Source organism: Lissotriton vulgaris, chromosome 6 (assembly GCF_964263255.1).
Source record: "Lissotriton vulgaris chromosome 6, aLisVul1.2, whole genome shotgun sequence".
In the NCBI taxonomy this organism is placed as follows: Eukaryota; Metazoa; Chordata; class Amphibia; order Caudata; family Salamandridae; genus Lissotriton; species Lissotriton vulgaris.
This window is the reverse complement of record NC_141694.1, coordinates 564810368-564832037: the sequence shown is the minus strand read 5'-3', so window position 1 is coordinate 564832037 and position 21670 is coordinate 564810368. Positions and strand designations below refer to the sequence as shown.

Sequence of the window (21670 nt, the reverse complement as noted above, 5' to 3'; positions counted from 1 at the left end):
TTGCCTGTTGAGAGAAAATGCAATTGAAGAATTGTGCAGTTGTGCCCATATCAAATTAAACATGCAAAAATGCCTTGCACATCATGAAACTGCATACTCACAAATCTTTTCCAGGAGCACAACCCGAAATATGATAGATTTTTTTAATTAAGACTTATTTTTCTCTGCTTATGCTTTCGAATAGCACCACTGGAAAACTAGCTGTTTTTATAAATATGTTTTCAAGGGGAAAGACTCAATCCTTCAAAATAAATCTAGTTTACACATTGATTTAGAGCTCAATTGAGAGGATGGCAGTAATAGATGATTCAAGAGAAAATGGAAGACTTCTACGCCTCTGGTGGATTGTGCTGAAAAACCATTACCACTGCACTCTGTATGTGCCAACTCCACCAAAGGTGGTGACGGATTAGCAGCCCCATACATAGTAGAAGAGTGTACCATCTCTCATTAAAATATCCATGAAATAACTTCCAAAAGGATTCTCCTCTAAAACTGAATTTTGCCAGCAAACCACAAACACTACTAAACACCAACTAATAATTATCCCTGAATTAACATATATGCCTTATTAATAATACAAATATCAATTGTAATTAAACAATTTTCAAGAGAGTACTTATCTCGTGTTTGAGCAGCAACAAAAGAGGAAATTGGCTGCTTGTCATGCTGCTTTATACATGTTCTAAGTTCTAGAATGTTTAGTAATATTCTAATTCTAAGATGTTGTGTTGCTGCTGTGTTTGGGTAGTAATACAGGATATGGCATAATGTTGGCCTCCGGGCCTTTGACATAAAATTCTAGAGAAATTGTGGCTAACTTTCCCACGAGGCTTCTCCCATGTCACTGACAACTAACTACTTTGAAGGACCAACCTCTGTCGCAGTTGCTGGTCTTTCTTAATGTGTAGGATTTTCCATTGCCAGAGTGGCGAAGGGCATAGATCTAACAGCCAGTTGTTCGTTCTGATAAAAAAATAAAAAAATAAACAATCTCTAAATTAGACCGTTTTCTCTTGTTATATTTCATTCACGTTCTTTCAGTAGGATGGCAGAACATTTTTAAGAAGTTGTTAGATAATTCAAAACAAAACTGTTACAATCTACTTTTGAGACTCACTTCATCTATGTATTGTGACTGTGTATAGACAAAATATGCAGTTTTCCTCTGATTTTGTTCAATGGAAAGGTAATCATGTACTCATACCCACGTAACCATAAAAGCAGTGATATAAAAAAATGCTGATGAAGCAATTCAATAGAAAAGTTAATCATGGGTTGCAGCAATGCCGATTGTTTTACTTCCAACGATATAGTTTGTTATGGCTGTGAGCTCTGTTGAAATTTGTATTACAGAAGATTTTATTACAGATCCAGGGTTTGGTTTCTTGCTTGCCTTCATATCAGTTTCAGCTAAAGCGTACTTTAATCCCACTCTCATGGCAAGAAACGGGTCCTTATCGGTTAATGGTGATGAAAGCATGCCTTATGCAGGTTCAACAGGCTTGTATTTTATTGCAAGTGGGGCAATTTGCATCTGCCCTTGGCCCGCCTGGTGCGGTGATAAAACTTGCTGATGAGCCGAAGAACCGGTCCTGCCCATGACTCAGCGTATGCTGTGACACTGGATACACCCAGCCAGGAGCAGCACCGCAGACTGTCCCATCTCCCGCACAGGGACCACCCGCTTCCAGCAACATCATTAGTTCAGTGAAAGTATATTCTACCCTGTCAATACTTTCTAAAGTGAGACAGAGCAATGGCGTCAGCGCAAAAGGGACCCGAAGAGACACCCCAGCAGAGTTCCGGCGACAAGAAGCAGCGGGGAGCCGATAGCACAACCTTCCGTTACACCAACAAGAGGGGCTATGATATCACCCGCAACCCCCACCTCAACAAGGTACAGCGGCAAGGAGGGCTGGGAGCAGGGCGGAGGAGTAAAGACAGCTGGGTACAGAGGTGGAAAGTTGTGGGACTTTAAAAGCACGCTGCCTGTCAACTGCTGCCCTCGTGAGCGCGCCTCAGATCAGATCTGTTTTCCGCATGACGCAGTCACTACAGAGCAGCTCCGGTTACACAACAAGGAAACGATCTCACACACGACAAGCGCAGTCCTGTCCGGGGAAGCCCTGCTGCTACACGCGTCTCAGTGACATACACTGGTGTGTAGGAAGTGTTGTTAATGTCTGGCTCGCGAGTTGTTTCAGAGTGGCAACGGCAGCTGCGCTTCTAACGGACACCTACATGAGGGGGGGGGGGGGGGGGGAGTGGGAATAGAACTACCGCCACTGTTGAAGATTTGTAACAGTTTTCTCGTCACTGTTTTTTAAATGAACGAATCTAGGGCGAGGTGGGGGCGCAAAAGATTTTTTTAATGAGGATGATGTGTTGAGAGACAGCAATAGTCGCGCTTCTGATCGGTTTCTAACCGTTACTGTTCTGTTCTATGTAGAACGCACGAGACTTCATCCAGTGTTGAAAACACGCTTGGAGTTCTCTTTCGAAACCGCCGTTTAGGCATAAAACATGCATTGTCAGGAGATGCGGCACGAGGATCACTGACCTCTGATACTGTCAGCACGTGCACAGATATGAACGTAACAGGAAGCGTTCCTTGTCAGCAGTCCATATACATCGTGTTTTCCCCTTCCAACACCTGAAAGTAGCTGCCTGGAGTTAGAAGTTGCATTCTAAAGTATGTTGGAGTTTTAGCCCTATCTAAACCAAAACAGTACAATATTAATATGCTTTGGACTAGAAATTGTTGTTTACAATTTTGGGCCTTGCATCACAGGATCGCTTTGACAGGATGAATTATAATGTATGCATGAGACATATGATAAAAGGAAAGTTCCGCTTATCTAGAGGAAAAACCCATACAATGTATACTTTAGATTAATCGTTAAAACGGTTGGATACATCGCCCACAAAATCAAGACCACATGCTTTTCTTTATAGCATGAAAGGCCACTTTATTAAAGATTTATGAATTCCCATCAGATATTTATTATTATAATATGCAATTTGGCAGTTGAAATTGCAACCATTTGTCATCTTAACTTTGGAACTATAAATATAACATCAGACCGAAACCATCAGTATACTTTTCTTGTATCAACTGAAATAAACTTCCCCAACATTTTCTTTACATCCTTCCCCTCAATTGTTCTCTATAAGCCCCCCCCCCCACTAATGACTGGAGAAGCCAGCTCTAGACTTTTCCTCCCCGTAATTTTTTGCCACCCAGGAAAACCAAAGAGTTTTCCTGGCCCCACCCCCCTACCTAGTATGACGTGATTCACAATTTAGAAGTACACCACAAATTGACTTGAAACTCTTGAGCCAGCATATCCCTAATTTCCATTAAATAATAAGCTATACCTAAGACCGACAAATGTACTCCGTCCTCCCGAAAAAGGTGACATTCAGTGCTTGTTATATTATTGTGCGCCATACATTTGATCTGCATCACTGTACAAAACACCCTCATTGCTTTATTTAACTTTCTCCTTGCTTTCTCAACTGCAGCATGACATCTGGCATTTCTCCAAGATTGTCTATATATGAATTCGGTCCAGATGAGGCGAGTGGTCGGCCAATTGGTTCTCAAGACCACTAAATCTAATTGCATCCTTTTGATGAGCGTTAGACCAGATAAGTTCACCAAATCATTTTCTCCTAAATGGATAATGAGATAATCTGGGCAACCTCGCACATGAAACATATTTGTTAGCGTCGGGAACAAATCAGCCCATTTCATACCTCCTTTGCCCTTCCACACCAATTCATGTCGTGCGCTGGGATTCCCAAGCGACCTTCCATAAATCTGTTTCGCCGCAAAAAGAGCAGCATATTTTACAAAGGAATGACCTACCATCCACGTTTGCCTTTTGAACCTTGATGTAACTCCCCGAACAGTACCTAAATAAGAAAGCAGAAATTAACATACTGCAAAAAACTTGTCAATTGTCAATGCATAGTTATTTGCGTATATATCTTTTGCAACAACTGGATTTCCATCTGCCGATACATTGCAATACATCCAGTCCCAGGCCCAACCTAGATGCTTCTGTAGTTGCCCCTACCCTGAAGGAATGCGTGGCAAAATTCTGATGGTTCTCGCCTAGGAACGTTAAGGCTCTTCGCAATACCGCTAATAATTGTACACTCGTTATTTTGTTCCCATTCTCGTGAATGAAAATGTGGCCTTGCTGAAAAGAACTTGAAGAAGAAAATTGTACCCATTCCTGTACTGGGCAGCAATGAGCTATCCCTCTGTCATTCAGAAAAACCCCTACCTCCTAATCCATATACCTAGTTTGTGCTGGAAAACTTAAATCTCCTTGCTGCATAAACCTCGATCTCTCCCCAAACCCAAAACTTCTGACACACTGAATGCGCAGAAAAACATCCAAATCATAGCCAATCTAAAACGCCCCAATTCCCAAACATCATAACAAAATAATGACAGCTGCTCTTACAACTGTTGTAGTAGCTCAAACGTAATGGGGGCCCTTAGCTGTTGAAAGTTAACTGTCCTCCTCTTGAGTCCCCTCAGCATTCTCCTAACTAAAATGGTATCTACTGGATCAAAACCCCACAACAATTGTCGATAAAACGACAAACCTGATAATTTCCCTGCAATAGTTGTGTGTGATAAACCTTTATCTATTAACATTAAAACAAAGTCACAAATATTTACACTCTCTATATCTGCGGACCCTGTCTCACTTAAACCCTGCTTATAGTACAAAAATTCTTACCTTGCTTGTACATAACTTCGTCTAGTCGAAGTGGCTATGGACTGCTCGACTAGCTGTACGATCCTCATTCTCCTAGGGCCCAAAGGTTGTGTGGCACCATTGTTTTGCTGACATCCACCCCCGGTCCCAATTCTCGGAACTTCTGCCAATGAGAGCGAGAAAGGGCGTCAGCAATGGAATTGTTAACTCCAGGGACATGCTTAGCTTTGAAAATCATATTAACCACATGACTGCTAAGGCAATTCCCCTCCTGTGCTGCAGATTCTTGAAATACATTATTTCATGACGAGCTCAGCTCGTCATGAGCACACGACCAGTGTATTGCATGACGGGCTGAGCTCGTCATGAGCAGCGAAGGGGTTAAACTGCAAGCTCAATAGCATGAACATCCTAAGCAATTGCAAAACTCTCACGTCTTTGGCTTACTGGTTATTCACTAAATTTACCACTGCTGTATTATCAATGTGAAACAATACAGATCTATTTCGGAATTCATGACCCCATACCAACAGTGTTTCAACAAGAGGAGTGCTGAACTGTTCCTAAAAGGAGGGGAAAGTTAGGTAAAGCTGGCGTGACCGAAGGTGTGAGTATTGCACCTTTGGGCATCCATTTTGTTGGATGTATTTGCCTCACACACCCAAAAGGGTGTCATGCTTCATCATTGGCGGTTGCTCCTTGTCGGGGAGGCGGTGCAATCCCCGACAGGCTCACCTCAAAGAGGGGCTCTTTGGCGGAGATCTTTTGTATCCAACTGCCTTGTAGTGAAGTGCGGGTGTGTGGGCGGGATAGCAGGTTTAGCTGGGTGTAGTGATTAAAATGCAGTAGGGGGTGCCGGAAACCACTTTATTCTGGAGGTCCCCCTACTACAATTAAAACCGTGAAAATGGCTCGCTAGGTGTCACCACGTTAGGTAGAGTGACCCTAGAAGAGCCTTGAAGAACAATTGGTCAACATGTTTCTCGCAATTGGGTAAATCACCTGCGATTCATCAGGACCTTATAGGAGTGAAAAAATAATAAATAAATGAACTCAATAACATGCCAGTGTCATGTATGTGGTGTAGGTATATTTTACCTCTGTGGAAAGCCCTATGCCTAGACAATGAGAAAGAAAGGAGATAAACATTAATAGTATATTTCTCATAAACAGCAAGGAGGGTCAGCGCCAGAGTATGGACATAGTGTGGCATGCTTAGGGTGGTGTTGGGAAATAAACACAACCTATACATGCCGAGTGGTTTCAGCGTGCAGTGTAAAACACACACACTCACACTATGTATGTGGGGAAGGTGATGGTAACAAACAGTGGTTTAAAAACAGTGATTAAAAAACAGCAGACTTATGAATAACACCATTTATGTCACAAAGTGGCAGGTCGAACCATGATTATGTAAGTGACACCATCTATATCTCAATGTGGTTTGTCAAACAAAGGTGTAGAAGTTAACAAGCCCTTGACTCACCTAATGGTCAGGGTCTAAGAGCCACATGAGTGGTCGGCGGGTCAGTGCATCGGGGTTAAGCCTTCAGGTTTAGCTACAGGGCGAATATAAGAGTTAACCTCGAGATGGCTACATGAGTAAAAAGCTTAGGAATGGGCACGGATGACTGGGATAATCCGTGTCTCGTTAGGGTGTCCCATCTTACCTTAATGAGCCCGTGACCGCGTGGAAACACCTACCCATCTCCGCCGAGCTCGGATAGATGGGTAGGTTCAGCGGTGTTTGTTATTTATGGAGACCGGCATCGTGAAATCCTAGCCGTTTCCGCCCTTCCGTGCAGGTCACGTGACGTGGTTAGTATCTATGGCGGCCATGATATAATGGTCAAAAAGAGGTGGCTGACTGTAACCGTAGTGGCTCACGGACAGAGTTTACTGAAGTAGAGTGGGAAATAAGCTTGTATTTGATCGGTTACTCAAAACATGTTGAATTATATGTTCACCCGCTTGGTGTGCTTAATCAAACGCTGTGATTGCAATTTAGTTTTGGAACCGTGATGGTCACGTAGTGTATTAAGTGACCGTGTCGGCCATGATGTGAGGGGCAGAGGGTCTTGTGAACCTGGACTGTATCACAAACCAATGAAGGTGTAGTCATAGAGACACGACATTGCGACTACTGCGACTTAAGGATTAGACCCGTGCTGGTCACGTGTTGTATTAAGTACCAATGTCGGCCATGATGTAGGGGGCCGAGGGTCTAGTAAAGGAACCTGGATTGCAGCACATAACAATGAAAGTGTAGTCATATAAATGGGATATAGCGAGCAGGTATATCTCAATGGTCAATCGGTCAGACAGGGTATATCGCTTAGAGGCTGTTATGAGTATTTTTTCCGTGCCCAATTAAACTTAAGAAAGCCATACCAAGTGTCGAGAAGTGGCTAGTGGTTGGCTTACAGCGAATGCCAAGGGATATCTTCATTCAGTCCACGGCTATCAGAGGATAGTCGATGGACCCATCTCTGCTCCTTCCTGAAGAGTGCATTTTTTGGGCAGTTGGGGCTGGATTCCAAAATGACCCATTTCAAAGAATCTGCGTTATGGTTGGATTCCACATAGTGTTTGCACATTTTTGTATGGGTTTTCTTACAGCGGATATTGCTGCGGTGTTCAATAATGCGGGTTTTTATTGGGCGGGTGGTCATCCCAATATACTGCAAATTGCATGGGCAAATCAGCAAGTAGATGCAATGTGTCGTGTTGCAATTAGTGTGATGCCTGAGTTCCCAATTGAAAGTCTCAGAGAGTTTGATAGTTTTTAGTGTCAAGGTGTACCTACAGACCCCACAGGAGCCACACGGGTAATGGCCCATGACAGGGGGTAGATGCCAAAGGGTTTGTTGAGTCTCTTTCGTAGCTTTCTTTGGTCTGGTGCTGATCAGGATATCTTTCAGGTTCTGTGATCTCTTAAAAGCAAACCTAGGTTGTTCCAGATCCAGATCACCTGTATTGAGGATTCCCCAGTGGCGTTTGATGGTATTTTTGATTTTGTTGGACAGGGGTGTAAAGGTGGTGACACAAGTGATCGGTTAGTTCTCGACCGGTGTACTCTCCTGTCTCTATAATAGAGCTTCTCGGTTATTATTCTGAGCCCGTTTTCTAGCTTTGGAGACATCGCTTTTTGGATAACCTCTGTCGAGGAGGTTCCTAGAAAGGATTGTGGATTCCTTCTTATAATCGGCCACGTCGCTACAATTGCGTCGTATCCGGAGAAATTGTCCGAATGGTAAGTTTGAGCGTAAGGCCTTGGGGTGATGACTCTTATAATGGAGTAGACTATTGCGGTCTGTAGGTTTTCTGTACATTGTGGTGCTGAGGGTCCCCTCTTCTAGTTTGATAGTGAGGTCAAGAAAGGCAATTTCCTTCGGTGAAGAGGACATAGTGAAATGTAAGAGAGGGTTCAGTGTATTCACCCATTCAAAGAAATCCTCATGGGCTGTCAAGGGGCCAGTCCAGAGTATTAAGACGTCATCCATGAAGCGTCTTCATATTTTAATGTTGGCCTGTCCAGAGTATTAAGACGTCATCTATGAAGCGTCTCCATATTTTAATGTTGGCCTGTCCAGAGTATTAAGACGTCATCTATGAAGCGTCTCCGTATTTTAATGTTGGCCTGTCCAGAGTATTAAGACGCCATCTATGAAGCATCCGTGCCCTGACCATTAGGTGAGTCAGGAGCCTGTTAACTTCTACACCTTTGTTTGACAAACCACATTGAGATATAGATGGTGTCACTTACATAATCATGGTTCGACCTGCCACTTTGTGACATAAATGGTGTTATTCATAAGTCTGCTGTTTTTTAATCACTGTTTTTAAACCACTGTTTGTTACCATCACCTTCCCCACATACATAGTGTGAGTGTGTGTGTTTTACACTGCACGCTGAAACCACTCGGCATGTACAGGTTGTGTTTATTTCCCAACACCACCCTAAGCATGCCACACTATGTCCATACTCTGGCGCTGACCCTCCTTGCTGTTTATGAGAAATATACTATTAATGTTTATCTCCTTTCTTTCTCATTGTCTAGGCATAGGGCTTTCCACAGAGGTAAAATATACCTACACCACATACATGACACTGGCATGTTATTGAGTTCATTTATTTATTATTTTTTCACTCCTATAAGGTCCTGATGAATCGCAGGTGATTTACCCAATTGTGAGAAACATGTTGACCAATTGTTCTTCAAGGCTCTTCTAGGGTCACTCTACCTAACGTGGTGACACCTAGCGAGCCATTTTCACGGTTTTAATTGTAGTAGGGGGACCTCCAGAATAAAGTGGTTTCCGGCACCCCCTGCAGCATTTTAATCACTACACCCAGCTAAACCTGCTATCCCGCCCACACACCCGCACTTCACTACAAGGCAGTTGGATACAAAAGATCTCCGCCAAAGAGCCCCTCTTTGAGGTGAGCCCGTCGGGGATTGCACCGCCTCCCCGACGAGGAGCAACCGCCAATGATGAAGCATGACACCCTTTTGGGTGTGTGAGGCAAATACATCCAACAAAATGGATGCCCAAAGGTGCAATACTCACACCTTCGGTCACGCCAGCTTTACCTAACTTTCCCCTCCTTTTAGGAACAGTTCAGCACTCCTCTTGTTGAATTACATGTACTAGATACGGGCACATGCTGTGACTGGACCTTCCACCCCCTTGAGTGGTAATTAGTGTCCGTTGATCTATTGATCACTCTCCCCTCTTTTTGATAATTCCCATACCAACAGTGCAACAATCAAAGGACACAGCTCTAAAAAGGCAATACAGCGACCTTGTTTCTTCCAATACTCAGGCCAACTTTTGGCACACCACCTCCCTTCCCAGAATATGCCAAAACCACTTGATCCAGCAGCGTCAGAATAAATTTGTACCTGCCAAACGAAATCCTCGTCTATGAATTGCAATGGTATTCCGTTGAAACTTTCCAGGAAACGTAACCACACTCTCAAATCCTCCTTAATTCCCTTAGTCATCCGAACTCTGTGGTGTGGGAGAGAAGCACCTGATAACACCATGCCCAATCGCCTACAAAATGTCCTACCTGCCCTCACTACTCTACACGCAAAGTTCAAATAGCCTAACATGTGCTGCACTTGTCTCAACTCAATCTTTCGTGTGTCTAGGACCAATAATAAGAATGATCTGATTTCTTGTATCTTACCAGTTGGGTGGCGCGCTGACATCTTCAGTGTATCGATCTCTATGCCTAGACAAATCAATATTGGACCTGGCCCCTCCGTCTTGTCAGGAGCCAATGGGACCCCTAAAGACTCTGTCAGTGCTTGGAATTGAGTGAGTGCTTCCCTGCAATGGCCCGACTGAGCTTTCCCCACGAAAAGGAAATCATCTAAATAATGACAGCTGACACCTTTGGCATACACTTGAGAAAATGCCCACTGGATAAATGTAACTTAATTGTCTACTACACATTCCTCTATTGTAGTTCCAGCAGGCCCCCGTCCCAGAGCTGAAACCCCTTACCCATACACCCGCCCCTGATTGAGCGGGACGCCACAGAAAGGGCTGGTAAGGAACTGGCAAACCGCTCGCCGTGTGTGTCGTCGCCGAAGGAAGAGAAGTGGACATCCATTGCAGCCAACGTTCCGAGTCTACATCCCCCCATGGCTTCTCAGCGCATAGACTACTACGTGCTCTAAATTCTTCGTCATAGTTCAACCATGAGTATCCCCCAAAATGCAGCTGCGCTTTCCTTACTATATCCATGTATTTATAGAGGGCAACTGACCTCTCAGGATATTTCTCGCAATAAATACTTGCATATATCAGGAAAGCCGAGGTCCAGTTTTCTATGGTACGAGGAACCCTGGGACGTCGCGCTAACTCCCATTCCTCCTCTTTTGACCCCTCCTTAGCTTGCACATCATGGTGTAGTAACTTGAAAACGCCAACAAACTCGTGGTTCCATATCCTCTGTTTGGTTTTGTCTTTTAAGTGCGTCCCCAAAGGCATTGCAAGACCCATATAAGGAAGCCTTGGTTTAATATTAATGGAGACTGTCTTATCAGAAACTTCGTCTTTTGACCGCCCTTCATCTAAACTAGCTGGCTTATTTTGTGACCCTTCTGTACCTAATGCACTAAGCAGTGTCAGAACCCTAGCTGATACAAACCTGTCTACCAACCCACTGTTCCCACCTTCACTTTCAACCACAGTTTTTTCACTAGGTAATACTTTCCCATTCCCCTTTTTTGCTTGCACACCATCCCATACTGCTCACCAATGAGGCTTACCGTAAGGTAACTGTTCTGTTCTTTGTTGCAACTCCGTCCAAGACATCCGCTCTTGATAATCTCTCAGTGTTAGCTCTGTTTTAGAAGAGTCCGCACTTGACCTTTGAAATGATAAAACAGATTTTTGTGTTGCCCCCCCTCTTTTCCCCCTTTTCGCTTTATATATCATACCTGAAGCTGGTTCTGTAGAAACCTTTTTGCAATTAAAAATATCCTTGCCCATTAGCGACAGCCCATCCTGCTCCCTTGTACCCTGCATAGGATTGTGTGGCATAACACTTGTACTGGTACATACTCCGTCCCCAACCCCGCCATCAAAGGTTTTCCAAGAAGAGACAGAACTCCGCTCCAGAGGTCTGTCCAACCGCACAAAATCTGCTCTAGATTCGCTAATATCAGCATATTGAAGCTCCTCAGTTGTCACTGGTACAGTAGAGGTAGCCACTTTTACATAAAGGTCACGAGAACCTCGCGAAGAGCTAGAACTTTCTTTGTAAGTTTCACAATCCGCCATGTTGTTACCAGCAGAGTTTGGGTGCTCAACCCAGACCCACTGTCCTTCTAAGCTCTTGTGCTCGGTGCCGCCGATGTCCTGCATTGAAACCGGTGGCGGGCGAGCACGTGGGAATAAGTATTCTCTATCCCATCTTCAAACTGCCGGGCCTGGAAAAACTGTGTCTCTTTCTTCCTCAAATCCTTCTTCCTCTCCTCCTTCCTCTTCTCTGTCTGCGTCTAAGTCAATCTCCAAGTCACTATTACCATGTGTCTCTTGACCTAAGTATATCTGTGCGTGCCCATGGGGTCCTCCCCTCCTTGACACTGGGGGGCACTCTATCCCTGATGCTATGATCTCCTCAAACTCACTTCTGTCCTGTGGCATGTTGCTCCGTGTCTTGAAAGGGGCAACCTCCTTACTAGGCTGCACCGCGAACTCTTCCCCCTCTTCACTGTCACTGGAATAAGCAACCAATGAACCTTTCCGTCCCCTCGCTAGAAAAGTCTGTCCTATGACGCTTGATATGGTATCCTGACTGGAAATGTCAATTCCCCTCTGACAGTGCATGGTTGGGGGTAGTGTAGGGATCCCTGCAGCCCCCAGGCCGCTTTGACTAAGAGTTTCTTCACAGCCTTTTCGTTTCCTTTTCTCTTGAGGGCTGTCTCTTTTACGCCACCAAGAACTCCCTTTTTAAAAACTGGGACCTGCGCGCCATTGTCAATAACATCATGCATGTCATCCTCTTGACTCACCGCTTTTTGAGGTGGGAGGGAAATGCCTCTGCACACATTCGAGACCTTCACCACTGCGCCAAGTCCTGACTCCACTTCAGCGCTTGTGCTCAAAGAGCACGCTCTCCTGCCTCCTTTTTTGAAAGGCGATGTTCGGCAAGCTTCCACCACTGACTTCACTCCTTTCGCCGCTTTACGCTGTGGAGGACGTGTGGGGGGGGAGCATCTCCTGAAGAACAGCCTGCGTCAGCATGTCCTCTTTCCCCTCCTGCTGAATGAGCCTCAAAGCTGCCACCAACTTCTCATTCATGTTCATGGTGGAGAAAATCCTCTTGTTTTGATTATGACAACCCCTGCCACGGTGTTCTTGTAAAAAACGTCACCTGTAATGCAAATTTCGCTTCCGGTGAACACCTCTCCGTCTTCTCCCTACTCGCGCCTCTGACTAACGACCTATTCCCCTCCCAGGCTAGCGCGCGCGCTACCCTGCCTAACGCTCCTTCCCTACCTCGTGCATGGACTATTCCATGTGCGCGAACTCCCAAGGGGGAGACGGCTCGCGCCGCCCCCCCCTGAGGGCCGATTCTAATTGATGAAGCTAACTGATTACATAAGCTTTGCACTGACCTGTGATTTCGAGGTTTGGCCATTTAAACTACAGGGGAAAACTTAAGCTCATTCTAGTTGCATTTTGAAATAGTTTATTGGTGCCTTGATGTTTATAGTTTTCATTTGGTGTTTTTTTGGGTCACACAGAATTCCTTATTTTTTTATTGTAGGTCTTATGTAGTCTAATATTCATGCTAGAACATTGGACTACATGTTATAACTTGCTGCAGTTAGATCCAGCACATGCCAGTTGTAACTGGCTGAATGGAGTTTGCATCAGGGAAGGAGCTCTGACCTGGATGGTCACTGAAACTATCTATACCATTTTGTAAAAAAAAAGGGGAGGATTATAATCAGTTCTCAAAGTTGTTCTAAGTGAGAGCTCACTTTCCAGCAAATTACAGGGTGAGGCAAGCTTGAAATTTCGCACCTTTATACAAAGACAAAGTTGGCCCAAGTTCACTCATTTGTCCCACAACCCACTGCAGCAACCAGATATGCGCACATATATTATCTAGTAGTATTGGCCTCCTGCTGCTGTCATCATCTATGCTGGTGTTCTAATAATGCTGCCTTATGTGACGCACAGCCTTGCACTATGGTGCAGAGGGGAGTGTGTGCTGTCTAGTACAGGGCTTCTATTGGAGGCATACTTTTCCATTATAAATATCTATGACTAGCCAAATTTTAGAAATATCACAAACACTGGATGCGTGCTGGTCACTTCAGCACTGTTGTATCTGTGTTGCTTTAATTACTCAGTGATTCTTTAGATTCTGTATCTCTGTTCTAATAGTTCTGTGTTCTATTTCTGATGCGTTGCTGTTGGGTCATTATGTTCTGACTACAGGACACGACAGTGTCGCATCTGGATATCTCTTCATGTGGGTTCATTATTTAACTTCAACTTAAGAATAAACTTCAGCTTTATTCTACTATACTGTATATGTTGTTTTGATTACAACATAAATATGGCGACGAGGATGGGATACGAACCCACACCATCAATGGTAAAGATTATTCTAAAGAAAGAAAAAAAGCTGTTCTTTATGGTTTATTAGGAGATGCAGGTAGGGAAATTTTTGAAAACATACCTGAGAGTGAACCACCTTCTGGACAGTTTATTCCTTGGGATGATTATACAGAGGCTGTTAAAAGATTAGAGAATAGGTTCCACGAACAGCCTAACATTATGGTGGAGAGACATAGCTTTAATAAAAGGAAACTGTTAGCAGAGGAAAGTATTGAAGACTATATTTCTAATGTACGCATTTTAGCGTCTAAGTGTGACTTTGGAGACATGCTTGATATATACTTGAGAGACTAATTGGTATTTCATTGCTTTTCTAAAAAAGTACAAGAACGTCTTTTGGCATGCAGGAATCCAACATTGCATGAGGTAATTGACATTGCTGTTGGAATTGAAAGATCAAGAAAATAGCAAAGGAAGAGGAAATTTCATTAATAAGAAAAATCTAATTTGTTATCGCTGTGGGTCCAAGAATCATATTGGAAATAATCCAAATTGTCCACCTCATAGAAAAAGATGTACAAAATGTGAAAAAATTGGACATTTTGAGAGTGCATGTAAAACTAATTTAAAAAGTCGATATGTGTCGCACACAAGTGTAAATGTTATAGATGACTTAGAGGATGAAATTAATAATCTTGTGGTTAATGTGAACATAATTGATTCTGACATCACATTTAAAGCACCTTTAGGTGAAGCTGTAATTGGAGGTGTCAAATTAGAAGTAATGGCAGATTCGGGATCGCCAATAACCATTTTTGATGAAACTACTTATTATAAGAATCCTTTTCAGAATGATCTTTTGGTTGCAGATGTAAATCCAAAAGCATTTGGTGGACAACCTATTGATATGTTGGGTTATTTTACTGGTATGGTTGAACTTTTGGGAAGGTCGGTAACAACAAAAGTATATGTGGCAAAAAAAGGAAGCGATATTATCGGTTGGCGTGATTTGGGAAGAATGGGTATCATGTTGAAACCTGGTAGTGACACACCTATAATTCTTGGAGATATTCCTATTGCGTCAGTTGAATTATGTAGTGAACTTCATAATTCAAATAACTTAGATGCTATTTTAAACAAATTGAAGATAAAATTGGTTGTGTGAAAGGTGTTGTACATGAAATTAAATTAAAGGATGGTGCATCACCTGTAAAACATAAGGTAAGAAATGTACCACTAAGAGTGAGACAAGAATTGAAGGAACATTTAAACAGTTTGTGTAAAGATGGAGTCATTAAACCAACAAACTCTTCTGAGTGGGTTTCGGCGGTCGTTTTGGCAAAGAGGAAAAATGGAAAATTGCGCATGTGTGCAGATTTGCAATAATTAAATAAGAAAATTTTGGTGGATTGCCACCCATTACCACTTATTCAGGAAATGATAATGTCTATTGGAGATTCAACACATTTTTCGCTCATTGACTTAAAGTCAGCTTATCATCAGGTTCTTTTGTCAGAAAAGTCACAGGATCTTACTACGTTTGGTACACCCTTTGGTGCCTTCAAATATATGAGACTCCCATTTGGATTAGCTTCTGCAGCTTGTGTTTTTCAGAAGCTAATGGACTCATTGTTTGGAGACATCAAAGGGGTACAAGCGTTTCAAGATGATATTCTCATATTTGGGAAAAGAGTTAGTGAACATAATAAAATCAGAGAGAGAGTTTTAAGCATTTTGAGTAAAAGGAGGATGACTGTATCTAAAGATAAGTGCAATTTTTTAGTGAATGAATTAGAGTATTTAGGACACTCAATTACTAAAGAAGGAATTAAACCAAAACAGAATCCTATTGATTTAATAATGCATGCACCGGCACCTGTTGATGAGGATTCACTAAGATCCTTTTTAGGGCTTAGTGAATACTATGCTCGGTTTGTGCATGGATATGCATTGGTCGTTGAACCACTCAGATGCTTGACTAGAAAGAATGAGACATTTGTATGGTCATCTGTTCATGAAGAAACATTCAAAAACATCAAATAAATGATTAAGAATGCTCCAGCATTGCAACCATATTCTTGTGGAGTGAAGTGTACAGTTACCGTGTATGCAAAGTGTGTAGGGCTTGGAGGTGTTTTAACACAGAATGTAAATGGGAAAGAGAACACTATATTGCATTTATATCAAGGGCTTTAAGCAAGGCTGAATCTAATTATAGTACAATAGAGCGAGAAGCTTTAGCTTGCTCTTGGGCGGTTGAAAAGGTTAAGAGTTACTTATGGGGAAGTTGTTTTGATCTTTTGACAGATCATAAACCACTTTTATTTTTGATGAATGGGAATGGAACAGGAAAGGCAACTTCGAGGTTGGTAAGGATCATTTCAAAGTTGCAGGAATATAATTTTGTAGTAAAACATATATCTGGTGGGGCTAACTTCAGAGCGGATTGTTTATCAAGGATTCCGCTTGATAATGGAATTGGAAAATAAGATATCAATGATGATGATGAATGTGTGGTTGTTTCAGCTATAGATGCTTCAGAAAATACATTGGGATTTTTTTCAGAATTTGATTGGTTGGATGGTTATAAGAATGATGAAATTCTAATTAAATTTAAAAAGTTTATCAGAAATGGATGGCCACCATTAAGAAATCTTGGAAAAGATTTGGTACCTTTTAAACAGGTTTCTTCGGAATTGAGTTTGGAGAATGAAATAATAACTAGATGTGGACTCTTTGTGCCACTAAAATCACTAAATGATGGTCTTATCAACAGAGCACATACAGGTCATCCTGGAATGTCGGGTACTAAGAAAATATTGAGGAAATATTACTGGTGGCCAAATATGGACTCATACGTAGATCAATTTGTTAACAAATGTCCAGAATGCCTGTTATCTGACAAGCATTGAAAGAGTAAAAAGAATGGTACTTCAACTAATTTATTGCCAGACCAAGTATGGGAAAAATTGGCAATTGATTTTTCAGGTCCTTATAATATCTTAAGTGATGATATGAAATACTTGATAGTTTTGACTGACTATTATTCAAAATGGATTGCTTATGATTTTGTAAAATTCCCTTACACAGATGTTGTAATTGATTTTTTAGACAGGGTTTTTAGTGTTGAAGGTTTTCCCCAAAAATTGGTGTCAGATAATGGCACACATTTTGTTTAAAAAAATGGTTGATTTTTTAAGAAGGCATGATATAAAACATGAGGAAAAGCCCATCGTGTTTTCCAGCTGAGAATGGATTAGTTGAAAGGGCTAACACATTTTTCAAGGAGGGTATACAAGCAGCTTTATCTTCAGGACTAGATGTTAAAAAACATATTAAAGAAAAAGGTTGGAGCTATTTAAATACTCCACATTCTATCACTGGTTTTACACCTTTTTTCTTGTTGAAAGGTAGGGATGCAAATGACTATATTAAACCTGTATTTGAGAATGATTTATCTTCTTTGAGAAAAATTTGGAAGGACTAGCTTCTTCGAGATCTGTGGATGAATGTGTTAGGAATAATTTTGAGAAAATATACAAATTGAATAGTAAAATAGTTCCTCAAAGTGAGGGTGAGTATGTAACTGGAGATTGGGTAATTATAAAAAAGCCTAAAAAGGTAAGGAAAGGTGAATCTAAATATTCTTTGCCACAACAGGTTGTCAGAGGTACTAATTCATCTGTTATGACTAAAAACAAAGGATGGTGGAACAAAAGTGGAATAATTAAGATCAAACCTTTTCAGAAAGATATTATTGAAAAGAAGATGGTTGAAAGAGGTTGTTTTGATAATTCTTCATTTTTATGTTATGAAGACAAAATGCATGTAGAACAACAAGCACAGGGTTCTGGTGTTGTGGAGTCAAATATTCAAAACAGTTATGATGGGGATGAGAACAATGGTTCAGTTTGACAAGATAGTTTAAATGTTTCTAATGATTCTGTGGAAAATTGTATTTCACAAAATGTTTCTGAAAATGTAGACTCTGATATTTCGCAAGAAGAGTTCTCCCTCATCTCAAGAAGAGTCCGCCCTCATCGCAGCAACAGACCACATCCGAACACTACTGGACAACGGAAAAACAGTGGCCCTTCGACACTGTCTGTCACAGCACCCTCATACAACGCCTCAGCAACATCGGCATAAAAGGTAAAGCCTTGGACTGGATCATCTCGTTCCTCGCCGGAAGAAACCAGAGAGTCCGCCTCGCTCCATTCAAATCAGAGGCCACCGAAGTCATCTGCGGTGTACCACATGGTTCATCACTTAGTCCCACCCTCTTCAACGTTTACATGAGTCCACTCGCTTCCATCACGCGCCAACACAACCTCAACATCATCTCCTACGCTGACGACACCCAGCTGATCCTTTCCCTCACCAAAGATCCCAACACCGCCAAAACCAATCTTCACGAAGGCATGAAAGAAGTAGCCATACGGATGAAAAACAGCCGCCTAAAACTCAACTCAGACAAAACGGAAGTGCTCATCCTAGGATCATCCCCCTCTGCCTGGGACGACTCATGGTGGCCTTCGGATCTGGGCTCCGCACCCATACCCACAGACCACGCACGTAACCTAGGCTTCATCCTAGACTCCTCCCTCTCGATGACCAGACAAGTCAACGCTGTCTCATCCTCCTGCTTCAACGTACTTCGTATGCTCAAAGAAATCCTCCATTGGATCCCCACGGAGACAAGAAAGACTGTCACCCACGCTTTGGTTACGAGTCGACTAGACTACGGAAACACCCTCTACGCCGGAATTACAGCCAAATTACAGAAAAAACTCCCAACGCATCCAAAACGCATCGGCGAGACTCATTTTGGACATCCCTCGCCAAGATCACATTACCGGCCACCTGACAGACCTCCACTGGCTTCCCGTCAACAAGAGAATAACATTCCGTCTCCTCACCCACGCACACAAGGCCCTCTACAAACTAGGACCCGAATGCCTCAACACTCGACTATCCTTCTACACACCCACCGGCCAACTAAGATCCTCCAATCAAGGCCTCGCTGCAGTCCCGCGTATCCAAAGATCCACCATGGGAGGTAGATCCTTCTCCTACTTGGCGGCCAAGACCTGGAACTCACTCCCCACTAACCTCCGCCTTACACAGAACCACATCTCCTTCAGAAAAGAACTTAAAACCTGGCTATTCGATAAATAATGAACCCCCTCCCCAAGCGCCTTAAGACCCTCTGGGTGAGTAGTGCGCTATACAAATGCTTAAACTTGAATGTTAGCTCTGATTCTCAATCTAATTTGAATTTTACTGATAGGAAAAGAAATATTGTAATTCCTGCAAAGTTTAAGGATTTTTATTTGTATTAATATATTTGTATTTGTATAATTTTTTTTGTTTTATAGAAGGGAGATGTTGTATCTGTGTTGCTTTAATTACTCAGTGATTCTTTAGATTCTGTATCTTTGTTCTAATAGTTCTGTGTTCTATTTCTGATGTGTTGCTGTCGGGTCATTATGTTCTGACTACTGGACACGACAGCATCGCATCTGGATATCTCTTCATGTGGGTTCATTATTTAACTTCAACTTAAGAATAAACTTGAGCTTTATTCTACTATACTCTATATGTTGTTTTGATTACAACAAGCACACATGAAATGCATGGGACCTTTGGAGGAATGAGAACATTTTCCCATGTAACGCCTGTTTGAAAGACTGTAGGAGGCTGGCTTAGTATATGGTGCACACATATTTAAGTGCCATGCCATGACCAGAACTTAGCACCACACCGCACCTTGCACTCATCCAAACAACCCTTCTGGTGATTTTAGTTGTCTTAGATAACCATAGAAAGATCTCTAAGTGGTAGCTGTGGAGAGCAGCCTTCAGGCTTAGTCCATAAGGAGTGCTATACAGCTTGTTGTACCTGATCTAATCATATCGTCTAGATTAAATGAAAAAGAACCACACAGTGTAATTATAAAAATATGCCTTTTTATAATACAACCCTCCCTAACACATTGGTATGTCTCCTATATGGAGATATTAACACAAATACACACAATACTTCAATTGTAAACAGGGAAGTAAGCACAATACACAGTGGTCTCCAGGGGGAAACCAAACCATATGCTGAGAAAGTGGAATATGAACTGCAACCGAAGTCAGGATTTGGACCTGGAGACTCAGATGAGCTGAGGACACAAGAAACTACCCCAGGTAAGGTAAGTACCCTGGAACCCCACGAAGGTTGTGTGCAGAGTGGAAACACAGCTGTGTATTCAATAGAAGTCAACGGGAAAGTCGTGGTTGCAGTTTTGAAGAAGGACCCTTACCAGTGGACCATGAAGAAACGCTGTGGAAGACAAAAGGTAGTAAAAAAGTCACCACACCCGTGGATACCCCAGGAACCAGGAAACCTACACCAGGGAAGCCGGGTCCATAGGTGCAAAGTGATGTCGGAAACCACCGTAGACCACAATGGAGAACTTCAGAAAAGATGCCACTGGCAAAGACTGTGCAAGAGACTAGTGGAATTCAAGGATGGATTCTTGAAGAGTAGGACCTGCAAGCAGAGGGGACAGAGTCTATGCCACTGAGAGGTGACTAGTAGGTAGAGAAGAACAATTACCACTGACGACGGAAGGTCCAGGAGTGATGACGGTGAACTTGTTGTTGCAGCTGTGAGGACCAGGCGACACTAAGGAAGACCAGGAGCCGTTCACGAGCTTTCCCACGTCGGGAGTCTGGTGACACTGGCAAGCACCCCCACCTCTGCCTACTACACTAAGTCCTGTCTGGGAGGTGGTCACACCTCCTTGTGACAGGAAACCTATTGTTCTACTTCCCCTGCTTGAGCTCAGCTCAGTAGCAGGAGGACAGAATTGTGTCTGGGGTCAGCAGCAGCGCTAGCTTGCTGGCAGACCCTGGGACCAGGAGTACTGCGGGCTTCCTGAAGGAGCTCCCCAGTGCATGGAATCATACCTCCAACACCAGTAACTGTGTTGGGGTATGATTTCAAGATGCTTGATACTAAACATGCCTAGGTTCGGCACAGCAATAAACAGTTAGCCATCATGTAATGACGCATGGCCACTATATGTATCAAAATAGCTGACTGCACTTACAAAGCCTGGAAAATCGACCCTGGGGTTTGTAGGGGGTGTCCTTCTCATGCAGGGCACCCTCACACATATAACCTAGCACCCAGCCTTCAGGACTGAAAGAGCTGCCTTAGGAGTGACTTGTAAGGTTTTAAGTGTAGTGACCTCAGTTATAAGGAAACATATCTGTTGTAAGTGGTGCTAGCAACAGCTTACACAGGCTGCAATAGCAGGCCTGTAGTCACAGTTTGAGTGGTCTCTCATGGGTGGCATAATGCATGTTGCAGCCCATGAGAGATCCCTGGTGTACCTATGCCCTGGGTCCCTTAGTATCATATACTAGGGACTTACATGGGCGCGCCAGTTGCCAATAGGGGAGGTGCCAAAATACTTATCATGAAAAATTTAGAGAGGAAGCACAATGGCTGGGGTCCTGATTAGCCAGATCCTAGCCAGACTAGTCACAAAAACATACTGACACCAGCAAAAAGTGGTGGTAACAATGAAAGCAGATCCTACTTTCCTACAACCCCCCAACCAAACAAAAGGAGATGATACTAATATTGCCCAGTTGAGTCTTCATTTTCTAAGTGGAAATATCTGGAGAGTCCACCTGCGTTGGCACGTTTGCCCCCAGGTCTATGTTCCACAGAAAAGTCCATCCCCTGTAGGGAAATGGACCACCTCAAAAGTTTGGGATTTTCACCCTTCATTTGTTTTAGCCATTAGAGGGACTAATGGTCTGCCTGAACAA

General features: G+C 42.9%; 1 protein-coding gene across 1 annotated transcript in view; it reads left to right on the top strand.

The window, feature by feature from the left end:
* Window positions 1-1466: 1466 nt before the first annotated feature.
* Window positions 1467-21670, top strand: part of ME1 (malic enzyme 1) — a 1313190-nt gene continuing 1292986 nt past the window's right edge. The window contains exon 1 of the mRNA XM_086926558.1: window positions 1467-1900. Within this exon, the coding sequence (XP_086782684.1) occupies window positions 1760-1900 (141 nt within the window). The 5' untranslated portion in view covers window positions 1467-1759. The remainder of the gene's footprint in view (window positions 1901-21670) is intronic.